The sequence below is a fragment of the Microcaecilia unicolor genome, chromosome 8 (assembly GCF_901765095.1).
Source record: "Microcaecilia unicolor chromosome 8, aMicUni1.1, whole genome shotgun sequence".
Lineage (NCBI taxonomy): Eukaryota > Metazoa > Chordata > Amphibia > Gymnophiona > Siphonopidae > Microcaecilia > Microcaecilia unicolor.
The window spans coordinates 153441466-153467764 of NC_044038.1; the positions used below are offsets into that span (position 1 = coordinate 153441466).

General features: G+C 42.0%; 1 protein-coding gene across 1 annotated transcript in view; it reads right to left on the bottom strand.

Moving 5' to 3' along the window:
• Window positions 1-4153: 4153 nt before the first annotated feature.
• The window catches only part of PDGFRB (platelet derived growth factor receptor beta), a 95430-nt gene continuing 73284 nt past the window's right edge, over window positions 4154-26299 (bottom strand). Inside the window, exons 19-23 of the mRNA XM_030211629.1 lie at window positions 22002-22113; window positions 20201-20300; window positions 20010-20115; window positions 15458-15705; window positions 4154-6142 (exon numbers count right to left, since the gene is read on the bottom strand). Of these exons, the coding sequence (XP_030067489.1) occupies window positions 6010-6142; window positions 15458-15705; window positions 20010-20115; window positions 20201-20300; window positions 22002-22113 (699 nt within the window). The 3' untranslated portion in view covers window positions 4154-6009. The remainder of the gene's footprint in view (window positions 6143-15457; window positions 15706-20009; window positions 20116-20200; window positions 20301-22001; window positions 22114-26299) is intronic.

The following is a 26299-nucleotide window of genomic DNA, read 5'->3' on the forward strand; positions in this document are numbered from 1 at the left end:
TCTGGACATATGGTAACCCTAATCTAAAAGGTATTAAAAATATATGACAGCAAACCTTTTTCAGTGTAAAGGGACATTCAAGAACTAAGGGTCACAATATGAGCCTCTAAAGGGAATAGGAACAGCATCAGGAAAGATCTTTGACAAAGAGTGATGGATGCCTGGAATGCCCTCACAGAAGTGGTGGAGGCAAAATTGTTAACTGACTTCTTAAGAAGCCAGGGCTTCCCTCCACACCCATCCTACTGACTCCACACTAGTCTGGTTTCCAGAATATCCATATGCTTGCATAGATCAGAGATCCAGTACATGCAAATTTATCTGCTGCCTATTGATTCTGGATATCCTGAAAACCTGAATGGTTGTGAGGTAAATAGGCTTGGGAGCTATCTTTATACATTCATGAATCGAATTGTTTTGCGATATTAGATATGGGGTAGACAATTTTCATAGAAATTTACATGAGTAAAAAATGTTTTACCTGACTCAGTCAGCTGTTTGAGAGCTCTTGTGGGGGGGTGGGGGGGGGTGGGGGGGAGGAGGAAGAGCATGCACGTAGGTTACATTTACAAATAGTCACACATACTTTTCTTGCAAAATCTACTCTCAGAAAAAAACAGATGCAAGCGATCATACATCCTTAGTACCATGCCAAGTTTGAAAGTGAAAGTAAATTGGTAAAAAGTGCACATATTCTTTGTCCCAGATGATGATGGTTTGAAAATTATCCAACATAATCTAGCTACTGCACCACAGTGCAGCAGTCTTCAGGTGGCATTGCAATGTGGCCACTAAATCTGGAGTTGCCATATTTGCAGTTTTTCTGGTTTTGCAGCCGTTTGTAGACCTAAAGCTGTATGTCTGATCACTGTATGTGTATATAAACAAGTATTTAAACAATAGTATTCTTCAGACTATCAGAGGTAGAATTTTCATTCGTTGGTAGTACACCATCCTGCTTATTTTTGAACGAGAAGGCCGGCCAACTTCCGACACAAATCGGGAGATGGCCAGCGAAATAGGTATAATCGAAAGCCGATTTTTGCTGGCTTCAACTGCTTTCCGTTGCAGGGCCGGCCAAAGTTTAAGGGGGTGTTCCGGCAGGGTATGGAAGGCAGGACGGTTACGAGATGGCTGGCTTTGGCTGATAATGGAAAAAAGAAGGCCTGAAGAGCATTTCACCGGCTTCACTTGGTCCATTTATTTTTAGGACCAAGCCTCAAAAAAGTGCCTCAGCTTGTGTGATAATTTTGGATTTATGTTCTGTCAATCTAGCTTTAACGGGTCTATCACTCCTCCCTACATAGATTTTATCGCTAGGACATTGAATAATATACACTATGTTCCTTGTATTACAATCAGTATTTACATTAGCATGTCCGAATTTGTCAATTTCAAAAAAGCATTTCATCCATCTCAGTTTTCTTACTAAGAAAATGAGCCTTTAACTACAGCATTGATATGAGAGTCAAGAGAGAGAGAGAGAGAGAGAGAGAGAGAACGATTTATCCACACAGACCCCTAAAATTTTGATTACTGCAGAAAAAGAGTATTTAGTATGCTTGACCTGAGTATGATTACTGGTACACTGAACTTGTTCTCCCAGCCCTTCTAAAAACCAGGAAGACAACTGAAGAGCATCTGATGAAAAGGATCTTCTACTTTTACCTCCCACACACACACACACACACTGACAAGCTGCTAGAACACTGAAGGCAACAAATTTCATCGCCAGCAATCTCCTTGGGAAAATATTTTCAGGCCTTACAGATTTCATTCCAAAAATGTTTGCAGAAGGATCTGGAAGATCCTGTGCCTTATAGCGTTGCCTGAAGCAAACATTGCTCTGGTACTTTGCACATCTTCTGATTGACTTAAGGACAAGAGGGTGACCTTCCTTCTGTGTGAGGAGTGATATCAGCACTCCCCTCTCCCCCCATCCCCTCTATTTCCTTGGGAATAGATTGTAAGCTCTTCGAGCAGGGACTGTCCTTCCATGTTAAATTGTACAGCGCTGCGTAACCCTAGTAGCGCTTTAGAAATGTTAAGTAGTAGTAGTAGTAGTATTTCATTTCACTTTCTCTTGTGTTTCTAGTTCACAGAACCTTTCTTTGGCACATGATTCCAAAAGACAACGAAGGAGATGCTAAACTCCTTCATGCATACAAAAAGAAGAAACTCTCAAGCAAACCAACAGAGAAAAAAGAAAGAAAATGAGGGACGACCTAGGGTTAATGTTTTAAAATAAACAAGTTACCCTTGTGTTGACACTCCTTCATGCTACAGATTTCCAAACACTCTAATCTTTAACATACGACATATCATATAACAACAAAAAGAATACACTCAATTCCATAAAACATCACAGGAATAAAAAGTAAAATCGTACTTTGTATACTGTACAATACAACAATATATAAACAGTGACGTCAAAGAGAAATGTGCATTGATAGTATGTTTACCATGACTGTAATGCAAAATTTATAATAAAATACATAAAAAACCCAATTGGAGTAACTGCAATTAAACATGGATGTATATGATTGACACATAGACCCTGTGCCCATGGGTTTTGCTCTTCCCTGTTCATCAAGAGGCAAGTTGTCTTTTAAAGTTTCAGTATTTTATGATGCTGGCAACATCCCCTCCCCTAAAAAACTATAAAAGTCCTTGTTAATTCGTGGCGCTGCCTGATTACAGCCAGGTAAGCCCTGCTGTAAAAAATGTAAAAAAATTTTGGTCATGCTGGATATGGCATTCAGTGGGGATAGCGCTATCACTGGCTTCCACAGTGGCCGGCAGTAGTGCTGGATTGGCACATGCCAATGCAGCATTAGCTCTACTGCGGCATTGTAAAAGGGCTCCTAAATTTGTTACAAAGTGACTGAGATGAGCAAATTAGCTCGGTGTTCATTATTTGCTCAAAAGTCTAATTCATTGGATTTCAGAATAAACCATTCTACTTGAAGATATATTAACAATATCTTTTCTGTATCCTTACCTTGGTTGAGAGTGTTCAAAGTATCAAATTTTAAAATACCTCATTGGGCTCTAATCAAAGCTTTTGAACAGAGAAGATTTATGTTTTGGAAAAGACCAGATTGACCAACTGTGTTGACGACTTGGTGATTTCTGGCATGCTAATCTTCCGAATGCATCACATTAAAATGCATGAAGTGGTACATTTTGATATTTTACCAAAAAATAGTGGGATTCATTCAACATTTTTGTGCAGCTGAACAAAATACAACAACCCTCCAATTCAAGAGCCGAGGGACCAGCATTATTGGCTCACTCTGTTACTGTGATACTGCGGCCTTCACAGACTACCTTGCAAGTCTAGGGATTGCACTGTTGAAATGGCCTTACTGTCCCGTATTCTGCTTAGTCAACTGACATCATGGGGTCTCGATGACTCAAGAAAACAGTCACAGCATCATGCGGTCTTTCATGTTGGGGGTCATTAATTCAAATGAATTTGAGTGACCTTGCGGAATGAGATGGTGGTGTCAGTGAAGCTCTCTGGGCAGCGGGAGAAATGCCCAAATTATGGTGTTACATACCTGTCACTGAGTTGTGATTAGGAATGAGAAAAGGAGAGAGAACCCTACTATCTGCTGCAGCAATCAGTCCAAACATGCTTACATAACAGGCTGCTCTTGTATGGAAAGGCCTACCAATGGAAATACAACTTCAAATGAACTATACTGTATGCCTTTCTGCCGAAAACTAAAGATGCATCTTTTTGGAAGATCGTTGAAGATCTGAATTTGTTTGATAAACTTTAAGCTTTAAATTTGGTGGTTGTTCTATTCTGATTGTGACATTATATTTTGATTGTGATATCCTAGTAATCTAACTAGTTAGGGCTCCTTTTACTAAGCGGCAGTATCGGCTTACCGCTTGTTATTTAGGAAGTACCACCGGGCTACCACAGCAGCACGGTGGTACTTCCCACCCCTACTGCGCCATCATTTCTGGCACTACGCAAATTTGTAGCGCCAGATACTACCCGGAGGTAATCAGGCAGTGCCGTGCATTGCCCAATTACCACCAGATTACCACGGGAGCCCTTACCGCCACCTCAATGGGTGGCAGTAAGGGCTCCCCCCCCCCCCCCCAAATGGCTGCGCAGCAAGTGGTTTACTTGCTGAGGGCCATTTCCTGAAGGAAAGCGAGACCGGCCCTTTTACCTGCTGTGGTAAAAGGGGGCCTCGGCACGCATGTACAACATGCGCTGACGCCAACGCGGGCCCCCTTTTGCCACAGCTTGGTAAAAGGGGCCCTTAATCTTTTGTAATTGCAAAACCTCTGGCAGGTATTTAGCAGAATATAAGTTTTGTATTTAGTATTGAACTGAATCTATGCAAGTCTGAAAGATTCATTTCCTTTACAGTTCTCCCTTCCATCCTTTCACATCAAGCCCTGTGCTGGAAGTCATTTTTCATGAAATGAGTGCGAAATTTAATTCTGAACTCATTTTCCTGTGTGGGTACAAAGTCAGGTATGTGTAGTTTAAGAAACATACATTCTCAGAGTTGTTAAAACTTTAAATTCTCTGTTTATAACACAGTGAGTATTTTGCATCATTTTTAACCAAAAAATTACTAACATGGAACTTTAGAGGAGAAGATAAAATATGAATACTGTGCCTTTAAACACTGGATAGGGACTTTCCAGCATGCTATTTATATACCACATTCATGTACCGTATATATATATTATACATGTGTATATCTGTTTTACTGTACGCTCTGAGGAAGTTAATGTGCAAAAGGTGACTCAGATGGCTGAACACAGCAGAGGAACTTCACCCTGCAGCTCCATAAACAGAATGAATCAGAAGCACTTGAAGGTAAGTCTTTGGCAGATCAATTTACTCAACATGTAAGCCTTTAGATTTCACGCCTGCTAAGATGCTAAAATCCACAGCTTTGTGAAGGTAGATCCACAGATACCACAGAAAGTTCCATACAGTATACTGTATGTGTGACTCGAGAGAAGTTAAGAAGCTAACAACTCTGTCTTTTGTTCAGTCTGTTACTGGCACAAGCTGCCATGGATCATCCCTTTAGCCTTTAAGATGTGCCTGTGCAGACCACTGGCAAGAATGGCAGCAGCTACGCTGGTTAATTCATCCTTTTGTGCTGTAGTGTAGAAGCCATATGGCTGATCAGCCCTTAGAATGTTGGCCATGGCTATGAAGTTATAGCATAGACCAAAGGATCCATTTAAAACCTTGTGCCACGTGTGGATGATGGCAGTAAGTGAGACATTATCTATAGGAATAATAATCTGGTTCAGCCAAGTGACAGCACTTCCCAGTCAATGACAAAGTTTTCTGCCCAACGAAAAAGCATAAGGACTTGAACAGAAAATGAAAAGCAGAGCAGCTGAATGCAAGAAAGGACATCCAGCTGTTCTCTTTACTACTTAAGCTTAAATATCTTACTGTGTGCTACTAAACATAATCTAGTGCTTAGCTAGCCTGCTAGCTTCGTAGACTATGTAGAAGTTAACAAATAGGCAACCAACAGACTGTTCAGTCGACTGCAGAACTGGGAAGGCTGGAGTTCAAGCGTGGCTCTACAAAAGAATAACATCGATTCAAAATAAACACAAAATAGAAAGATACCTGCTAAAACAAGAACAGAAAGCATCAACTTACTGAAGACAGTCTACAGTAACTTGCTCTCTTTACACTGCATTGTATGTTCCCATTGCTAAGCCAAGAGCTTCAAGTCCTGTGCGAAAGCTTCTTCTGAGTGCACTGGCTTCTGGCCGTAGAGTCTCTCAGGTTTGTTCCCTTGTTTACTGAAGAAGCTGAGTTTATACTGAAAGGTGGTTTTCCTTTAGAATGAACTCACTTTGCCAAAGGCATGATAACAGCAAAGTGAAAAAAGGGTTTTTGTAGAGTTTAAGGCACTGAAGGTATCTGTAATACTAAGCATCAAGCAAGGTCCCTCAAGGTCTTTTGATCCACAGTCAATGCCACCGGCTACGTTTTTGCTACAGAAAGCTCTCTTCCACATTTAGATGCTCTTGCTCTTGACAGGGCTCCTTCACTTCTTCTTCCTCTGGAAGGCCCAGGGGACTGTCGCAGGAAATTGTTGATGATGTGTTACCCTCATGTAATGCAGAACTAAATAAAAAAATATATAGGGTCATTTCTCAATAGCTGCTGAATTTCCCCTTTCCTGCTTAAAGTTCAAAAACATATTTCCTCATTGCATAAAAAAGACTGACAGCAGGACACTGGTGTCTTCTTTGCTTTTTGTACCTACTATGTTACTGTTCTTAATAAAGAGCATCTCCAAAGATCTAGACTTTGGATTTTTAACTCTAGTCCTTAAAGGCCAGAAAAAGATTTGGTTTCAGAGGAACCAAAATAAGTAAACACTATTGGTTCTTAGGGTTCTTAGATGTGAGTGGGTGCAAATATATTTAATGAATATTTATTGTGGATGTCCTGGAAACCAGATCTCTGTGAATTGCAAGGACCCAAGTTGAGAAAATCTTGGTCTAGGGCAGTAGTACTCAAACAGGTCTTTGAACCCCTCTCAATGATATGCAGGAGATAAATCTGCGTACAACTTAAACCATGGTTAGGAAGTTTTCAAAAGCAGTTCCTCATTGAAAATTGGCTAAAGGTGAGCAGGCATAAAAGTATTCACACATTTTGTCTCTGCTGTTATTGTGGTTTGGGCTCAGGGAGAGAAGCAATAATTGAAAATTCAATTATTCATACACTCTTCTCCACTAACTCAAAGAAACTCCTGGGAAAAGCATGGCTTTAGTTAGCACTTGTGTCTGGGGGCAACTGTTGTACTCAGGGAATTAGCCACTTAAATTCCTTTGAAACTATTCTCTAGAGCAGAGGTTCTCAACTCAGTCCTCAGAACACACCTAGCCGGTCCGGTTTAGAGGATACCCACAATGAATATCCATAGGCATGTAGTACTTCCATTGTGCATATCCTGCAAACCTGACTGGCTAGGTGTATCCTGAGGACTGGGGGGGGAGGGCAAGAACCGGTTTGAGCAATACTGTAGAAGGTAACATGAGAAGCATGAACAGTTGGACACAGTTCTTACTGGCAGAGTCAGGAGGCAATATCTCTTTAGTAGAATCAAAAAACACGATGTCTCTTTTGTCTCATGATGAAATGGGCAGAGGAATTCTGCTATGTGATTGGCTCTGAGTTTTGTCCAGATTTCAAGCCTCAATGCAATGGTTCTCAATTCAGCCCTTAAGACACACTTAACCAGTGTGGTTTTCACGGTATCTGCAATGAATTTGCATGAGATATACTTGCATATAGTGGAGACCTAGCACGTGAAAATCTCTCTCATGTATATTCACTGTGGTTATCCTGGAAAAGTCTGGTTAGGTATGCCTCCAGGACTGGGTTGGGAAACACTGTATTAAGGGGGTAATTTTACAACAGGTCACCAATTTTATGACACATAAATGCCTATGGGGCTCATTTTCAAAAGAGAAAAACATCCAAAAAGTGATATGTCTGCATTTAGACGTTTATCTCACAAAAACGTCCAAATCAGTATTTTTTGAAACCTCTTTTTAGACATTTTTCTCTGAAGTCCGTCAGAAGTACATCTAAATCTCAAGGGGGCATGCCAGGGGAGTGCTCAAGGCGGGACTTGGATGTTCCTAAAACTTAGACATTTTTCAGCCATAAAGGAACAAAACAAAAACGTCCAGGACTAAAACTTAGACATTTTGAGCTAGACCTGTTTTTATTACAAATAAGGCACAAAATGGTGTCCCAAATAACCAGATGACCACTGGAGGGAATCAGAGATGACCTCCCTTTACTCCTCCAGTGGTCACTAACCCCCTCCCACCACCCAAAAATTGTGATTAAAAACATTACTTGCCAGCCTCTATGCCAGCCTCGGGTCCATTACAGCAGCATGCAGGTCCCTGTAGTAGTTTAGTAGTTGGTGCAGTGCACTTCAGACAGGAGGACCTAGGTTCCTACCTCCCCCTACCTGTTACACTTGTGGAGGAAACTGTGAGCCCTCCAAAACTCACCAGAAACCCACTGTACCCACATATAGGTGCCCTCTTCACCCATAAGGGCTATGATAGTGGTGTACAGTTGGGTGTAATGGGTTTGGGGTCGATTTTGGGGACTCAGCACACAAGGTAAGGGAGCAATGGTCAGATATGTACCTGAAAGCAGTTTATGAAGTCCACTGCAGTGCCCCCTAGGGTGCCCTATTGCTGTCCTTGGATGTCAGGGGACCAGTCTACTAAAAATGCTGGCTCCTCCTACATCCCAATGGCTTGATTTTGTGCTTTTTGCACTTGGAGGTTTTTTTTCTTTTTCAAAAATGCCCCCCCCCCCCCAAAAAAAATGTCCAAATCACAAAACGTCCAAAAAAACGTCCATAGTATTTTCAAAAACAAAAGATAGACATTTTTCTTTTTCGAAAATGACCTTCTTTCCTGTTCAGAATTTGGATGTTTTGTGTAAAACATCCAAATTCAGATTTAGACGTTCTATCGAAAATGCCCCTCCATGTATCTTTAGAAAGTTGAACAACAAAATCAAGCTAGATCTTGGCTATAATGCAACTGGTGTAAATGTACAATTTTGAAATATACGTATCCTTTATAAGGTACCTGCATACTTCATGACTTTTTCTGTACCTCTCAAACACGCCTACTTCAGGGTCATGTACAAGTACGTACCTATTTGTCATAGCAAGTACTATCCAGCAACAGAAGGGAGGGTCAAATTATAAACAATAATGAAAGGGCAAAAGAGAACCAAGGGGCCATTCAAGCTTGGGATAGTCAGAAGTCTTTTATTGGTAGAACCGACACAGCCTGTGCTTTGGCTTCAAACTCCTGCATCAGGGGTCAATAAAATAGATCTATATGTCTAAGATAATAATTCATATTGTAACCCGCTTAGGACCGTTAGATTAAAAGAGATATAAATGCTAGATTATCATTATTATTATTATCACAAATAGTCAGCAAATCGAGGTTGGTTCAGAATATTTTTGTGGCTCATATAGTCAGCGAATCGAGGTTGGTTCAGAATATTTTCTTAAAGAAAGTAGAAATGCATCACCACAAGCTGGCACCATTTGTTTTGGTGCCAAACTCTGGAAAACCAGCTTGTGGTGACGCATTTCTGCCTTCTTTAAGAAAATATTTTAACCTTGGTTTGTTGACCATATGAGCCATAAGCTCTGTATGTGATATTATCAAAGACATATACATCTATTTTATTGACCCCTGATGCAGGTGCTTGACACTGAAATAAGGCCCGTGTCAGGTCTACCAATAAAAGACTTCTGTCTATCCCAAGTTTGATTGGTCCTTGGTGCTCTTTCGCCCTTTCGTAGCAAGTACTGGCATTTTATAAGAAGCTTTTTAATTTTATAAGAAGCTTTTCCCCCGGGATTATATATATCGCACCAAGATATCCAAGCAGAAAACAAAGCATATTCCATAACAATGCGCATAAGCTAATTGGTTAACAAGCTAATCAGCACTGATAATTGGATGTTAACCAATTATCAGCACTAATTGTCATTAATTAGAATTTACATACACTACTTGCTAAGTTATTCTGTAACGTGATGTATGTAAATTCTAAGTTGCATAGTTGAAAAAGGGGCATGGCCTGGGTGGGTCGTGGACATATCTAAAATCTATGTACTTTGTTATAGAATACACCCGCTCCGCACCTAATTTAATGTCAGGATTTACACCAGATTTTACTTGGCATAATTGGCCACGACTAAATTTAGTCACGTGGAACAGTGCTTGGCGTATTCTATAAACTGGATGGAAATTTAGGCTTATTCTATAAAGTATGCCTAAATTAAGGCACACTTTACAGAATGCACCTAAGCAAATTTCATTTTGACGCCAAAGTTTTAGACGTGATATATAGAATCTAGTCCATTATCAGGGGCATAATCGAAAGAGAAGGATGCCCATCTTCCGACACAAATCGGGAGATGGGCGTCTTTCTCTCAGGGTCGCCCAAATCGGCATAATCGAAAGCCGATTTTGGGCATCCTCAACTGCTTTCTGTCACGGGGACGACCAAAGTTCATGGGGGCGTGTCGGCAGTGTACCGAAGGCGGAACAGGGGTGTGGTTAACAGATGGGCGTCCTGGGCTGATAATGGAAAAAAGAAGGGCGTCCCTGAAGAGCATTTGGCCAACTTGACTTGGTCCAATTTTTTTCACGACCAAGTCTCGAAAAGGTGCCCCAAATGACCAGATGACCACCGGAGGGAATCGGGGATCACCTCCCCTTACTCCCCCAGTGGTCACCAACCCCCTCCCAAATGCCAAATGTCATACCCAGCTCCATTACAGCAGTATGCAGGTCTCTGGAGCAGTTTTTAGTGGGTACTGCAGTGCACTTCAGGCAGGTGGACACAGGCCCATCCCCCCCCACCTGGTAAATGGGAGCCCTCGAAAACCCACCCGAAACCCACTGTACCCACATCTAGGTGCCCCCTTTACCCTTTAAGGGCTATGGTAGTGTTGTACAGTTGTGGGTAGTTTGGGGGGGGGGGGGGTTGGGGGGCTCAGCACACAAGGTAAGGGAGCTATGCACCTGGGAGCAATTTGTGAAGTCCACTGCAGTGCCCCCTTGGGGTGCCCGGTTGGTGTCCTGGCATGTGAGGGGGACCAGTGCACTACGAATGCTGGCTCCTCCCATGACCAAATGGCTTGCATTTGGTCATTTTTGAGATGGGCATCCTCGGTTTCCATTATCGGTTGAAACCAAGGTCGCCCATCTCTAAGGACAACCATCTCAACATTTAGGTCGACCATCTCTTAGGACGACCTAAATGTTGAGATTTGGGCGTCCCCGACCGTATTATTGAAACGAAAGATGGACGCCCATCTTGTTTCAATAATACGGGATGCCCCGCCCCTTCGCAGGGACGTCCTCAGAGATGAACACCCTTAGAGATGGGTGTCCCCATTCGAAAATGCCCTTCCACCTGTAGAGACATATATTTGCAAAAAAGCATGCATAAAATAACCCCATACACCAATATTTAGGGGATGGGATTTGATATACTGCCTTTCTGTGGTTACATATAGGTACTTATTTTATACCTGGGGAAATGGAGGGTTAAGTGACTTACGCAGAATCACAAGGAGCTGCAGTGGGAATTGAACCCAGTTCCCTGGTTCTTAGTGTGCTGCACTAACCATTAAGCTACTCCCTATATATGAGGGCTAGTTTATGCTTCACCTTACTGAATTAAGGAAATATTCTTAATTAAATAAATTGCCTATCTTAAACCTTTTTTATAATGAATAAATTGGTATGTGGAGCAAAACATGAACACATAGCGTTGTAGTAACATAAGGAAATAGACCAAATCACCCCAGACTAATCAAGAATCCTTTAGACTTTTGTTACAAGTAGTCTATAGGAACTGCTCATCTGTCAAATCCATGACAGAAAATATTAATTTCTCTACTTTTAGAAACATTTTCCATAATGGTGACAAATAATAACGTGATAATTCTCTTATTCATACAGAGATGTTCCAGCTTTAAGCTCAATTGCTTTTCCATGCATAACTCAAAGTTAAGAACATAAGAACAGCCATTGTGGGTCAACCAATGGTCCATCTAGCCCAGTATCCTGCTTCCAACAGTGGCAAATCCAGGTCACAAGTACCTGCCAGAAACCCAATTAATAGAAACATTCTGTGCTACCAATCCCAGAGCAAGTAGTGGTTTCCCCTATGTCCACCTCAATAAATGACTGTGGACTTTTCCAGGGGTTTGAACTTGTCCAAACCTTTTTTAAAACCAGATACGCTAATTGCTGTTAAAACATCTTCCGGCAACGAGTTCCAGATTAACTATTTTTTGAGTGAAAAAAATATTTCCTCCTATTTGTTTTAAAAATATTTCCACGCAATTTGAGTGTCCCCTGGTCTTTGTACTTTTTGAAAGAGTGAAAAATCGATTCACTTTTACAAATTCTACACCACTCAGGATTTTGTAGACCTCAATCATATCCCCCCTCAGCCATCTCTTTTCCAAGCTGAAGAGGCCTAACCTCTTTAACTTTTCCTCGTATGGGAGGAGTTCCAATCCCTTTATCATTTTGGTTGCTCTTCTTTGAACCTTTTCTAATTCCATTATATCTTTTTTGAGATATGGCGACCAGAACTGAATGCAGTACTGAAGGTGAGGTTGCACCATGGAGCGATACAGAGGCATTATAATATTCTTGGTCTTAATTTGCATCCCTTTCCTAATAATTCCTAGCATCATGTTTGCTTTTTATGCTGTCACTGCACACTGAAAAAGATTTTCTTGATTGCTGACTCCCTAAGGTAGATCCCACCATCAGGTAACTATGATATGTAGGGTGGGGTGGGGGGGCAGGGGGACAAGCTTGGGGTGGGGGTTCGAGGCCGGACCTGTCAAACAAGTGCGAGAGAATTGTGCCTGAGCGCATGCTCAGACACAATCCTCCCCCATTTTACCCTTTGATCAGAGATAATAGTGCGCATAAATTCGCATGCTATTATCTCTGATCATAGGGGCGGTAACGACCCTCATGTTCCAGCGCTATTTTTAGAGCACTGTTTAGAGCAGCGTGGGGCTTTCAATCATCTGGGCATGAGATTTCTTTCAGTTCCTCCGCATCTTCACCCTTGAAAACCATGTCCGGTACAGGTAGATCTCTTACACCTACTTCCGTACAGACCAGAGAAAGGAATTTATTCAATTTCTCTGCTATGGGCTTGTCCCCCCTGAGTGCCCCTTTTTCTCCTTCATGATCTAACAATCACACAGATTTCTTCACAGGCTTTCTGCTTCTGATATACCTGAAAAAGATGTTACTATGAGTTTTTGTCTCCACAGCAAGTTTTTATTCATATTCTCTTTTAGCCTCCTTTATCGATGCTTTGCATCTAGCTTGACAGTGCTTAAATTGCTTCTTATTTTCTTCACTTGAATCCTTTTTCCCATTCTTTGAAGGATGTTCTTTTGGCTCTAATAGTCTCTTTCACTTCACCTTTTAACCATGCTGTCTGTCATTTTCTCTTCTTTCCAACTTTGTTAATATGTGGAATAGATCTGGTCTGGGCTTCCATAATGGTATTTTTAAACCAAGTTCATGCCTGATTTAAGGTAGAGACTATTATTAAGAACAAAATTACAGAGCATATTCAAAAGCATGGATTAATGAGACAAAGTCAACGTGGATTTAGTGAAGGGAAATCTTGCCTCACCAATCTACTACATTTCTTTGAAGGGGTGAACAAACATGTGGATAAAGGTGAGCCGGTTGATATTGTGTATCTGGATTTTCAGAAGGCGTTTGACAAAGTACCCCATGAAAGACTACAGAAGAAATTGGAGAGTCATGGGATAGGAGGTAGTGTTCTATTGTGGATTAAAAACTGGTTAAAAGAAAGAAAACAGAGAGTAGAGTTAAATGGTCAGTATTCTCAATGGAGAAGGGTAGTTAGTGGGGTTCCCAGGGGTCTGTGCTGGGACCGCTGCTTTTTAACATATTTATAAATGACCTAGAGATGGGAGTAACTAGTGAGGTAATTAAATTTGCTTATGATACAAAGTTATTCAAAGTTGTTAAATCGCGGGAGGATTGTGAAAATTACAAGAGGACCTTACGAGACTGGGAGACTGGGCGTCTAAATAGCAGATGACGTTTAATGTGAGCAAGTGCGAACTGATGCATGTGGGAAAGAGGAACCCGAATCATAGCTACGTCATGCAAGGTTCCACGTTAGGAGTCATGGAGCAAGAAAGGGATCTAGGTGTCATCGTTGATGAGACGTTGAAACCTTCTGCTCAGTGTGCTGCAGCTGCGGCTAAGAAAGCAAATCGAATGTTAGGTATTATTAGGAAAGGAATGGAAAACAAAAATGAGGCTGTTATAATGTCTTTGTATTGCTCCATGGTGCGACAACACCTCGAATATTGTGTTCAATTCTGGTCGCCGCATCTCAAAAAAGATATAGTGGAATTAGAAAAGGTGCAGAGAAAGGCGAAGGAAATGATAAAGGGATTGGGACAACTTCCCTATGAGGAAAGGCTAAAGCAGCTAGGGCTCTTCAGCTTGGACAAAAGGCGGCTGAGGGGAGATATGATAGAGGCCTATAAAATAATGAGTGGAGTTGAACGGGTAGATGTGAAGCGTCTGTTTAAGCTTTCCAAAAATACTAGGACTAGGGGCATGCGATGAAGCTACAATGTAGTAAATTTAAAACGAATCAGAGAAATGTTTTCTTCACTCAATGTGTAATTAAACTCTGGAATTTGATGCCAGAGAATCTGGTAAAGGCGGTTAGCTTTGCGGAGTTTAAAAAAGGTTTGGCCGGCTTCCTAAAGGAAAAGTCCATAGACCATTATTAAATGGACTTGGGGAAAATCCACTATTTCTGGGATAAGCAGTATAAAATGTTTTGTACTTTTTTGGATCTTGCCAGGTATTTGTGACCTGAATTGGCCACTGTTGGAAACAGGATAGTGGGCTTGATGGAACTTTGCTCTTTCCCAGTATGGCAATACTTATGTAAGGTCCTAACCTTTACAGGCAATCCTTTTAGCTTCTTTTTAACCATTTTCCTCATTTTGTCATAGCCACCCTTTTGAAAACTGAATGCTGCTACAGTAGATTTCTTTAGTGATTTCACTCTGCATTCCACTGAGGACTAGATCTAAAATAGTTACCCCTCTTGCCGTTTTTTGGACAAGTTGCTCCAAGAAGCAGTCATTTATTACATGTAAGAATTTTTCCTCCCTGATGTAGCGTTTATCCAGTCAATATTGAGATAATTGAAATAACCCATTATTATAATGTTGCCCAATTTGCCAACTTTCCTAATTGTTGTAAACATTTGTTCATCTGTCTGTTTGTTGTGTCCTGGTGGATAGTAGTACAGCACTACTGATACACTCTTTCCCTCCTCATATGGAATTTCTATCCTTAATGATTCCACGCTGCTATCTGTTTCATGTAGCATGTTTATTTTGTTTGACTCAATTCCCTCTTTAACATATAGCACAACCCCCCCCCAGTTTGATCCACTCTATCATTGCGATATAATTTATACCCTGATAACAAAGTGTCCCGTTGATTTTCCTCCTTCCACCAGGTCTCTGAGATGCCTATTATATCTACCTTTTCATTTATACTCCAATTCTCCCATCTTATTTTTTAGGCTTCTAGCATTTGTATATAGACACTTCAAACTGTATTTTTTTCCTTGCATCTACAAGCTGCTTTGAAGTTGATGGGGATAATTTGCATCCTTTACTCTGTTCTCCCATTAAACACTCCTGGTTAGTTATAGGTCTTATGTTGTAAACCAAGGGAAGAAAGGGTTGGATCACCTTGGAACACCTTGCCAAAGTACTTCATTGAGAATATGGTAAAGCTTTCATCCTACCTGGGCCGGCTCTCTGAAGTCTCACTGTGAGTGTCTTCAGACCCCTCTGGCTTGGGGTCAGGGAGAGGGATAATGTAATCATTGTTGCTATTCTGTTGCTGTTCTTGCACAGCGGTGTAGTTGACAGAAGTTGCTTCATTACTGGAGACAGTTCCAAGCATACTTTCTATCTTCTGGAGTCTGGGTCTTACACGGACAACTGCAGGATGATCACTTTTTAAAAATTCCTCATCCACTTGCTTGTATTTCTGCAGTACCCGTTAGAAAGAGATGAACAGAATAGTCAAGCTATATTGTTGAATATTATAAGCCAACTGAACACCGTAATATAATATTAACAAAAAACAATAACAAACATCTGGTATAAGTCTTAATGTTGTAGAACATATAAAACTATTTTTTAAGAATTTTGATTCTTCCTTCAATAACTTAATAGACTCTCATTTCATAACACTTTAGGGCCCGATATGGCGTTAAACCTGGAAATTCAATACCAGGCCATGTCCGGACTTCGGAATTGAATTTCCAGGTTTCAAAGGCCCTGTTTACTAAGCCACGCTAGAGGCATGCTAGTGTTTTTATTTTTTTTAATTTTTATTTAATTAAGCTTTTTAACAAACATAAATTTACAATTATGAGTGATAATACACTACTTGGAAATTATACATAATATAACAATAGAAATTCTTAAATTCAAGTTTCACTGACTATTGACCACAAATTAAAGAAATAATCCAAGATGCAAGATTATATACTAATCTAAAAGAAATATTTTTTAAGGTAATACAAATAAATGATGCGCCAAAAATATATCCCGGGTGTTCCCTCCATGTCTGTTAAACAGTGAACATATGGGGCTATACCACTACATTTACTTCTTCCCTACTTAGTAAAAATTCCTCCAATTGTTTAGGGTCAAAGAATTGAAACTGTTTAGATTGAAATACAATTCTACAAATACAAGGAAATTTCAATAGGAAGTTAGCTCCCATTGCCAAAGTTCTTGTGCGCAAAGCCAAAAAGGCTTTACGCCTTTTTTGAGTCTCTCTCTAGATAAATCAGGGTAAATTCTTATTCTAGACCCCAAAAAGTTTGAATCCAAGTGTCTTAAAGAGAGCCTTAATACTGCATCTCTGTCCATTTCCAAAGCAAATGTGGCCAATAAAGTTGCCCGCTTTGTTACAACCTCAAGAGACGACTCCAAAAAGGAAGTCAGATTCAACTCCCTACCATCCTGGAAAGGTTCCCCTGATTCCTTACGTGGACCAGTTTGTAGATAGAAAGCGCGAGTTATTGGTGGTAGGGAGGTATCTGACATACCCAGTATTTCAATAAGATATTTCTTGAGCATCTGAATAGGTGTAATCAAAGGTGAACTGGGAAAGTTTATCAGCCTTAAGTTTAGTCTTTTAGACTGATTCTCGAGATATTCCAGCCGTCTAGAGGTAAAGTTCTTATCTTTAATTAGTGTTTGACCCACAAGTTCCAATTTTGAAGCTTTTTCGGTAAGAGCTTTAACTTCCCTGGCTTGAGAATCAGTCTTTTTCATTTGAGAGAGTGCAGCTTCTGATAAAGACTTTATAGTTACCGCATTTTTAACCGCCAAAGATTGTAGGGAAGCATGTGCTGTAAAGGTTAAGTCCCAAAGTGACTCCAAGGTCACTACGGCAGGCTTTTCCATTTTCCCAAAAGTCAACACAGGAAGCGGCGCTTTAGCAGCCTGCTCCAGAATACTCACTGTCTGAGACAACAGCACAGGAGAAGATGACATTTCTGGGGCTTCTAGGCTGGCAGCACCATGTTCTTCACTTGGCTCCAACAGGCTCCCTCCCTGGTCACTCCGATTTCCACTCTGGGCTGGAGCGCAAGGGCTCTGAAGAAAGCCTCCACTTCCTGGTTGTGGGGGGGCCGCACGTTCGACGGGGCTCAGGGAAGCCCCGTCTGCACTGTCGGCCAACGCCAAAGCGCCAGCCTCCTCAGACGGAGTAGAAACTCTCCCGGGTCCCAGCGCGACTCCAAAGTCCTCCAGTCGCGCTTGACGAAGCTGGCTAGACCCGCCAGGGAGAGAGGGAATCTCCCTGACTTTACCTCTCCGTTTCCCCATAGCGAGGGTCAGGTAAGGAGCCAGCCGCTACAGCGTTGTATGGAGGAGAGTGAGACGCGTCTGGTAGCGCGTCTCAGACCGTCGCCATCTTGGAGCCTGCTAGTGTTTTTAGTACGCGTTAAGCATTAGCGTGCGCTAACCATGTAGATGCCCATAATATTCCTACACGGTTAGTGCATGCTAAATTTTAGCATGTGCTAAAAACACTACCACATCTTAGTAAACAGGGCCCTAAGTATGATATTCAGCACTAGCTATGGGTTTCCACATAAAGACAGGACTGTGTTTTATACGGTCCTATTTATGCAGCTAACTTGGCCAGTTAAATGCCGAATATTGGCACAAGGAAATTGGAGAGTCATGGGATAGGAGGTAGTGTTCTATTGTGGATTAAAAACTGGTTAAAAGAAAGACAACAGAGAGTAGGGTTAAATGGTCAGTATTCTCAATGGAGCAGAGTAGTTAGTGGGGTTCCCCAGGGGTCTGTGCTAGGAAACAGGCCACAAATCAAGCCCCCCCCAACCTGGTAGTCTAGTGGCCCTCTTCCCTGCCCCCCCCCCCCCCCCGTACCTTTGTTGGAAGAGGGAAGTAGTAAACTCCCTCCTCTTCCAGTGCCGTCTTAAAAATGGCAGCACCCAGCCCTGCCCATTGCATATGGTGTGAAGCCCTGTCCAGCGCAGATTTTGGGTGGGCCTAGGCAAGAAGTGGGTGGGCACCAAGTGCTCTCCCCCCCCTTCCAACCACCACCAACAAAAATATCTCAGCTGGTGGGGAAATGCTTCTTTCCACCATGGCAGTCTGCAGTACGCAGGTGCTGGTATCGTGGAGAGTAGTGTTTTTGTTACCATTAGGGGGGAAGTCTTCAGCTGGCTGAGCTTGGGATCCCCACCAGCTACCACTAAACGTGTGGTACTGTTGGGTGGGCCTGAGCCCTAAGTGGGTGGGCCCTGGCCCACCCAGGCCCACCTGTGGCTACGCCACTGGTCCGGCGCATCCCAGGATGTACTGGGCAAGGCTGGGCGTCACCATTTTCAATGCAGCGCTGGAAGATGAGGACATGTACTACCTCTCTCCTCCAACAAAGGTATGAGGGAGCAGGGAAGAGGGCTGCTAGACCACCAGGTTGCAGTGGGGCTTAATTTGCAGTCCACTGGGCCACCAGGGCTTTTTGGGGGGAATGTGAGGGAGTAGGGGAGCTTGAGATCCATCGGATCTCCAGCCCCCCCATGAATTTGTGTCAAGGGAGTTGAGGGGACTGGAGGTCCACTGGACCTCCAGCCCACATGTTGCTGGCTTGGGGTGGGGGGGGGAGGGTCGGGGTTTCTGCTCCTGTGGGAGAGCTGTATTGGAGGCAGTGGGGGCCTGCTAGTATGCAAATGCATGCTGACAGGACTCACCATTCCTCCCAATGGTCTGCAAACCCTAACGCCAGCTCTGAACTGCCGTAGGGTTTGCTAAGGACAGCACACCAATGCTTGGCGCGCTGTCCACTGATCACTGAGGAGGAATATGTTTAGCATGCATTTGCATGCTAATTGCAGTAAGAGCCCTGTTTAGCATGCATTTGCATGCTAGTTGTGTTCACAGCCCATGAGCACGTTGTTTCACGCGCTTGGGGGCACTGATCATAGGGCGTTAGCAAACGCAGGTGTTAGTATAGCGCTAATAGCCTCTAGCGCCTGCGTTTGCTTCTGATCATCGACCCATTAGTCTTCCCTATACACAACAGATTGCAAGGACAGTAACAGGCATATATCACTTTTCGAATTTAAGACTGTAGAACCTAATGGTTTTAATAAAGGTGATTTTTAATAAAGATATTGGTTTTGGTCTTTATAGAGTTGCTTTGTCTTTGCCTTTGCGTGCCTAACTGCCGGCAGTTGGGTGAGAGCATTCACATCAGCTTTTGGCAGGTGTAAGTGCTTACGCCTAAAGTTAGGCATGAAACGTGCACCACGCTAGTATTCTGTTAAGTGTGCACTTTGCGGAGTGCACTTTACAGGATACTATCCTAGCACAGATCATAATGTTGCCTAACTTTGGGCATCATTTGCTGAACCTGACCTTGTATGCGTTACAAACTACACTTCTATTTTATGTGTCCTTATTGGTATTTTACAAAAAGTTTCACATTCAGCAAGCCTTTTGTAAAATACTTGGTAAGTGTGCACCCCTGACTTCCTGCTTTCCTACCTAGACAACCTATTTAACATCGGCCTATATAAATGGAAATTACTTTTTCAAGTGTGGTGTACTGCAAAAAAAAAAAAAACACTTGGGGTACCTTGAGGACTATGTGGTCCTGCCCCATCTAGATATACTCTTGTACATTAATTTTTTCATAATTCCAAATTTTGCCAAAAATAAAGTGCTCCCCCTTCCCAAAGAGAAAAGGCAGACATATCACATCAAATTAGAATTCAGAAACAAGGAAATACAGACGCATACCTCCTGGTAACCCTCTGTCAAAAGATTTTCCATGAGTTTGACTAATTGGAAAAAGGGAGGTCTTATCTCGAATTTTTCCTCCCAACATTTCTGCATGATTTCATAGCTAGGAGTAAGAAGAGAAAGTGTTAAATGGGCTGACCAGATGTCCCAGCGTTCCATGAGTATTTCAATAGGTAGAGAAAGCTTACATCTCATCTGATGCATGCGTGGGTTTGGACATTCGATAACCTCGTTTGATTGCATTGTAAAACTGCTCATTCATGGGCAATTCAGGATAGGGTGTCCCACCTAGGAACAGAAAGAACATTTTGAACATATGAAATATAAAGTCATTCCACTCCTTTGTAACTCTCTTTATCATCACCACCACCAACACTCCTTACATCAACATTGTTTTAAGCTGACTAATGGATAGTGCAATGGCCAGAGAAACAGAGAACTGGGTTTGATTCCCACTGCAGCAAGTTGTGACTCTGGGCAAGTCACCTAGGGTTTTTTTTAGGAAGCTGCAGAAAAAGGGGGCCTGCACTGGCATCGGCGCATGTTTTTGATGTGCATCGAGGCTGCCTTTTACCGCAGAGGGTAAAAAGTAGGTCTTACTTTTTTTTAAAGAAATGGCCTTGCGGCAAGTGAAGCACTTGTGGTGCGGTCATTTCATGGGGAGCATTTATGGCCACCCATTGAGGTAGCGTTAAGGGCTCCCATGCTAACCCAGCAGTAACCAGGCAGAGCGCAGCACTGCCCAATTACCGCCAGGTACATACCGCCGCACGCTGGGGGTGGGAACTACCACCGGGCTGCTGCGGAAGCCTGGTGATACTTCCATTTTAGCAAGCAGTAAGCCCGCATTGGGCTTACCGCCACTTTGTAAAAGGACCCCTAAACCCTCCATTACCCCAGGTACAAAATAAGCTCCTGAATATAATATGTAAACCACTTTGATTGTAAGCACAGAAAGGTAGTATATCCTATCTCATACCCTTTCCTTTAATAGATTCTATTCTAGTGATCAAAGCATTCCCTTTCACTTTCCCAAAATGATATATTTTGTATTTATTTTCTATTTTCAAAAAATATTTATTTATAATACATTTATAATCCACAAATCAAGACCATTCTATGCAATTCAAACAAAACAAAGAGAGATAAGGCATGCAAACAAAATCAGTAAAAAAATGTTTATATATATCTATATCTATCTATCTATCTATCTATCTATCCGTCTATATATATAAAACTCACCCTCAACGTTCTATTGGCTTCTGACGTCACTGAAGCCAAGGTTCGTATGTTCGAAGCTCTGAAGCCTCGAAAAACACAGTCTCTGGGCCCCGCCCTCGCGTCAAACGTTATGACGTTGAGGGCGGAGGCGGAGCAATTCACCGCCCTCGCGTCAAACGTTATGACGTTGAGGGTGGAGGCGGAGCAATTCACCAACATCGACGACGGGTGGGGGGGGGGGGGCCACAGGAAAGCCTTGCTAGCGCCCGTTTCATTGACTCCAGAAACGGGCCTTTTTTTTACTAGTATATATATAATACCTGCTGCATCTAAAATTCAACTGGGAGATCAGAACTCTAGTATTCACCACTTTTAAACAGTAGAAATTTTAGAACAAATCAAAGAAAGTATTTCTTCATTCAGGTACTTGTGACCTGGACTGGCCACTGTTGGAAACAGGCAACTGGGCTTGATGGACCTTTGGGCTGTCTCAGTATGCAAGGCTTATGTTCAGCAATCACATTTTTTCATGTATTCTTAAACAAATAAAGAAATGTGAAAAGAATAATTTCTTTAATGTTTGAACTCAAAGGAGGTAAGAAAGAAGAAATTCTGATGGCCAAACAAAAATACCTCACCAGTTTGAAATTGGAAAATAGTGCTGAAGTGGCACTTTCCCATTATGTCAATATTTTAAGTAAGGAGAAAATGAATACAATATTCTTCTCATAAGGCAAACAAAAAAATTCTCTGGACAGCAGTACTTGCCTAAAGTAAATATCTCCCAAAGGAGGATTCCATAGGACCACACGTCACTCAGAGTTGTGTATAAGTTGTTAAAGATGCTTTCAGGTGCCATCCATTTCAGAGGCAAGAATGTCTGTTAGGGTAAAAGCAGAAGACAATGATATACTAATTATCCTACAGTTTAAATTATCTGTCTGTAGTTTCAAGTAATGAACAGGACTCAAGGCTGAGCCATTTCCCACCCAGCAACAGCACAGAAAAAGCAAGGCCTAATATTCAGTCCACAATGATAAGTGGTTTGTATGGGCTGAATTGACATGCCAGGACACATCTGGCATCGAATATCAGGGCTATTGTATCAACCAGTTATCTATCCCTGCCTTAGCATATACATGGCTTCAGACCACCAGGCATTCTGTGTTTTTTTTCCCCTTTGAGTCCTTTTTTTTTTTTTTTCTAATTCCTTACCATTTGCATTACATACAGAGCAGTCTTATTAAGGTTTTTTTGTTTTGTTACATTTGTACCCCACGCTTTCCCACTCATGGCAGGCTCAATGCGGCTTACATATTGTATGCAGGTACTTATTTGTACCTGGGGCAATGGAGGGCTAAGTGACTTGCCCAGAGTCACAAGGAGCTGCTTGTGCCTGAAGTGGGAATTGAACTCAGTTCCTCAGGTCCAAAGTCCACCACCCTAACCACTAGGCCACTGCTCCACTCCCTCTAATGACCATCTTTTTACCAAGGCCTTTTCTGTGGATTCCTCAGATGGTGCGCTGGTGTGTCTGGCTGGTAGTCCTTTGGCTTCCTATTTTATTTTAAATTTATTTCTTTGATTTCTGAGTTTACTTTTTCCTCTTTGTTTTAAAGTTCGAGTTCCTTCTCCCTTTTAATATTGTTATTTTTAAAAATTTAGTTGACTTTGTAAACCGCTTTGATTGTATTTATTTATATAGATTTTTTTTTTTTTTGCTCACACCTTTTTCAGTAGTAGCTCAAGATGAGTTATATTCAGGTATTCTGGATATTTCTCTGTCCCAGGAGGGCTCACAATCTAAATTTGTACCTGAGGCAATGGAGGGTTAAGTGACTTACCCAAGATCACAAGGAGCAGCAGTGGGATCTGAACTGGCTACCTCTGGATTGCAAGACCAGTGCTCTAACTACTAGGCCACTCCTGAATGAAGGGCAGTATATCAAAACTCAATAAACCAAACTAAACTAAACCTGGAAGTTAACCAGGATAAAATTAGGACAGCCTTTCAACAGGTTCAATATTCTAAAGTCCATACAATGATTCATAAGATCATAGACGGAGAGTCCCCTAGCTACATGAACGACCTAATCGACCTCCCAATCAGAAACAGATCAATGTCCTCACGTACATACCTCAATTTACACCTTCCTAACTGCAAAGGAATTAAATACAAAACCTCCTATGCATCCAGTTTCTCATTTTTGGGCAGCCAGCTTTGGAACGCATTACCAAGATCCATCTGTACAATTAACAATTATCTACCCTTTAGGAAAATGTTGAAGACACATCTCTTCAAGCAAGCTTACCCTAATGACCCAACGTAACCTCTTAAGCCCACCCACACATCTCCTGCTCTGAAGATGATTCCACCTTAAACCGTGTCTCCCAAACTCCTTATCCTCATACCTCAGTCTTCTCTTCTCCATCTCCCTACACCATACCCATCCCAATTTCTTTCCGTTTGCCTATCATATCTGTTTACCTTTCCATGTTCAATTCACATATTCCTAAAACCTTACTATTACTATGTTTATTACAATTTATAATATTCTCCTTACAATACTTTGTAATTCTGTTTACTATGTAAGCCGCATTGAACCTGCTGTGTGTGGGAAAGCGCGGGGTAAAAATGTAATAAATAAATAAACAAATGGTTTTACTGCGTTAAACTGAACTGAGCTGGCCATGGCTGAATATTCAGCAGCAGTTAACCAGACAGTAGCACTGAATATCCTCTCTGACCACCAAAGCACTCAGGACTAAATTCTATATATGGCCCTGATAAAAATTTGCACCAAGTGCTATTCTATAAACTGCGCTCAGAGGTGGGTACCACTTATAGAATAGAATTTGACGCCAGGATCTGTGCCCCCAATTTTGGGTGCAAGGATTAACACCAACTGAAACCTGGTGTAAATTCTCATGCCTTAGGTGCCCTTTTACGAAGTGGGCTTACCGCTCGCTAAAAGGGAAGTACCGCTGGGCTACCACAGCAGCCCGGCATTAGTTCCCTCCCCCAGTGCACGCCATTTCCGGCACTGCCAAAATATTTCCATTTTTGTAGCGCCAGAGTATACCCGGTGGTACTCAGGCAGTGCCACGCGCTGCCCGGTTACCACCAGGTTAGCACAGGAGCCTAAGGTGGCGGTAAGTTCTCCCCCCAAAATGGCCGTGTGGCAAGTGAACCACTTGCCGCAAGGCCATTTCTTTAAGAAAAGGGAAACCTGCCCTTTACCTGCTGTGGTGAAAGGGGGCCTCGGCACACATCAAGAACACATGCTGATGCCAGCACAGGCACCCTTTTGCCACAGCTTTGTAAAAAGGACCCATAAATTAGGCACAGATTGCCCTTATTCTGTAACACTGCACGCAAATTCATGGAACGCACCTGATTTGCCCATGCTCCTCCCCTGGTCGCAACCCCTTTTCAGATCTGCGCATAAAATCACAGTGCCTAAAGATGAGCACGTAAATTTAAATTAATGCCAATTAGTGCTGACAATTGATCATTAGCACCCAATTATTGTTACTAATTGATTCATTTGTCAATTAAATTGAACATGCAATTTTGAGCTCCATATATAAAATTAGGGTGAAATGAATAGATTGGGAGTGGTCCAGTGGTGATATTCAGTCTGTGAACCAGTTAAATGAGTGGATAAACTTAAGATAGCTGAAAGCTTGCCTTAATTTTATCTATTGAGTTAACAGCTAGTGCCTGGTTAATTTCTGGGTTGCCACACAAACCAATCTTACAGTTCTCACATACTATTCTACAATTTTTTATTTATTTTTATTACATTTGTACCCTGCGCTTTCCCACTCATGGCAGGCTCAATGCGGCTTACATGGGGCAGTGGAGGGTTAAGTGACTTGCCGAGAGTCACAAAGAGCTGCCTGTGCCTGAAGTAGGAATTGAACTCAGTCAAATTCAAAATTGACTACTCCCCAGAAAAAGTCAATTTTTTGGACACCACTGTTTCCATCAGCATTGGCTATATACAAATATCTATATACAGGAAACCTACAGACAAATGCAGTTAACTCTACAACTCCAGCTTCCGCCCTTCACATACAAAAGAATCCATTACACACAGCCAAGCCACAAGATACCACCATATCTGCTCTGACCCAGGGGACAGAGATAAATACCTCAAAATCCTGACTGAATCCTTCAAACAAAAAGGCTACAACCCCCAAATAATCTTCAAAAATGTTGCCTCCTCCCTTCAAATACCCAGGGCAAACCTATTGCAGTACAAAGAGAAGAAAGCCACAGGCAGAACCCCCCCTTGTAAAACCCAGAGCTAGAAAAATTGAGAAGAATCATAAAAGATTTGTAGCTACTACTCCAGGAGGATGAACTACTGAAAGAGATATTCCCATCCCCACCAGGGCTGATCTTCCGACAGCCACCCAACTTAAAACATAAACTAGTGAAAAGCATGCTCCCGATAGAAACTCAAAAAGAAGAGAATGGCACACATCCTTGCAATATATCCAACTGCAAACTATGCCAACAGATTTCACAGGATCCCACAGTCATTCCCAAAGTAAAAATATTCAACATAAAGGAATCCTTCACGTGCTCATCTTCCAATGTGGTATATATAATTCAATGTAAAAAGTGTGAAGAAGGATGCTATATTGGAGAAAAAAGCCAGATGCTAAAGATGAGATTTCATTTACAAAGATATCATATGAAACATTCCAGTGCAAACCAGGATGTCACCACTGTGGGACAGCACTTTACAAAACCAGAAATCCCGTATCAATGATTTTATGGTGAGAATACTAAAATGAAACTTTAAGACAATCCAGGAACGTAAGACCTTTCAAGTCAGAATAATTAAATATTTTGACACCCACCAGACAGGACTTAACAAAGATATGGGTTTTTTTAGCCCATTATAAACCATAAAATTCTACTGTTTTGCCACCTTCTTATCTACCATTCATCTCTCCCTGTTTCTCACCTTACCCACCCCACCCCACCAGGTTACTGACGTCAGACAGGGGCGGGCGCAGCAGGAGAAAGACGCGCCATCGCGAAGGCAGGC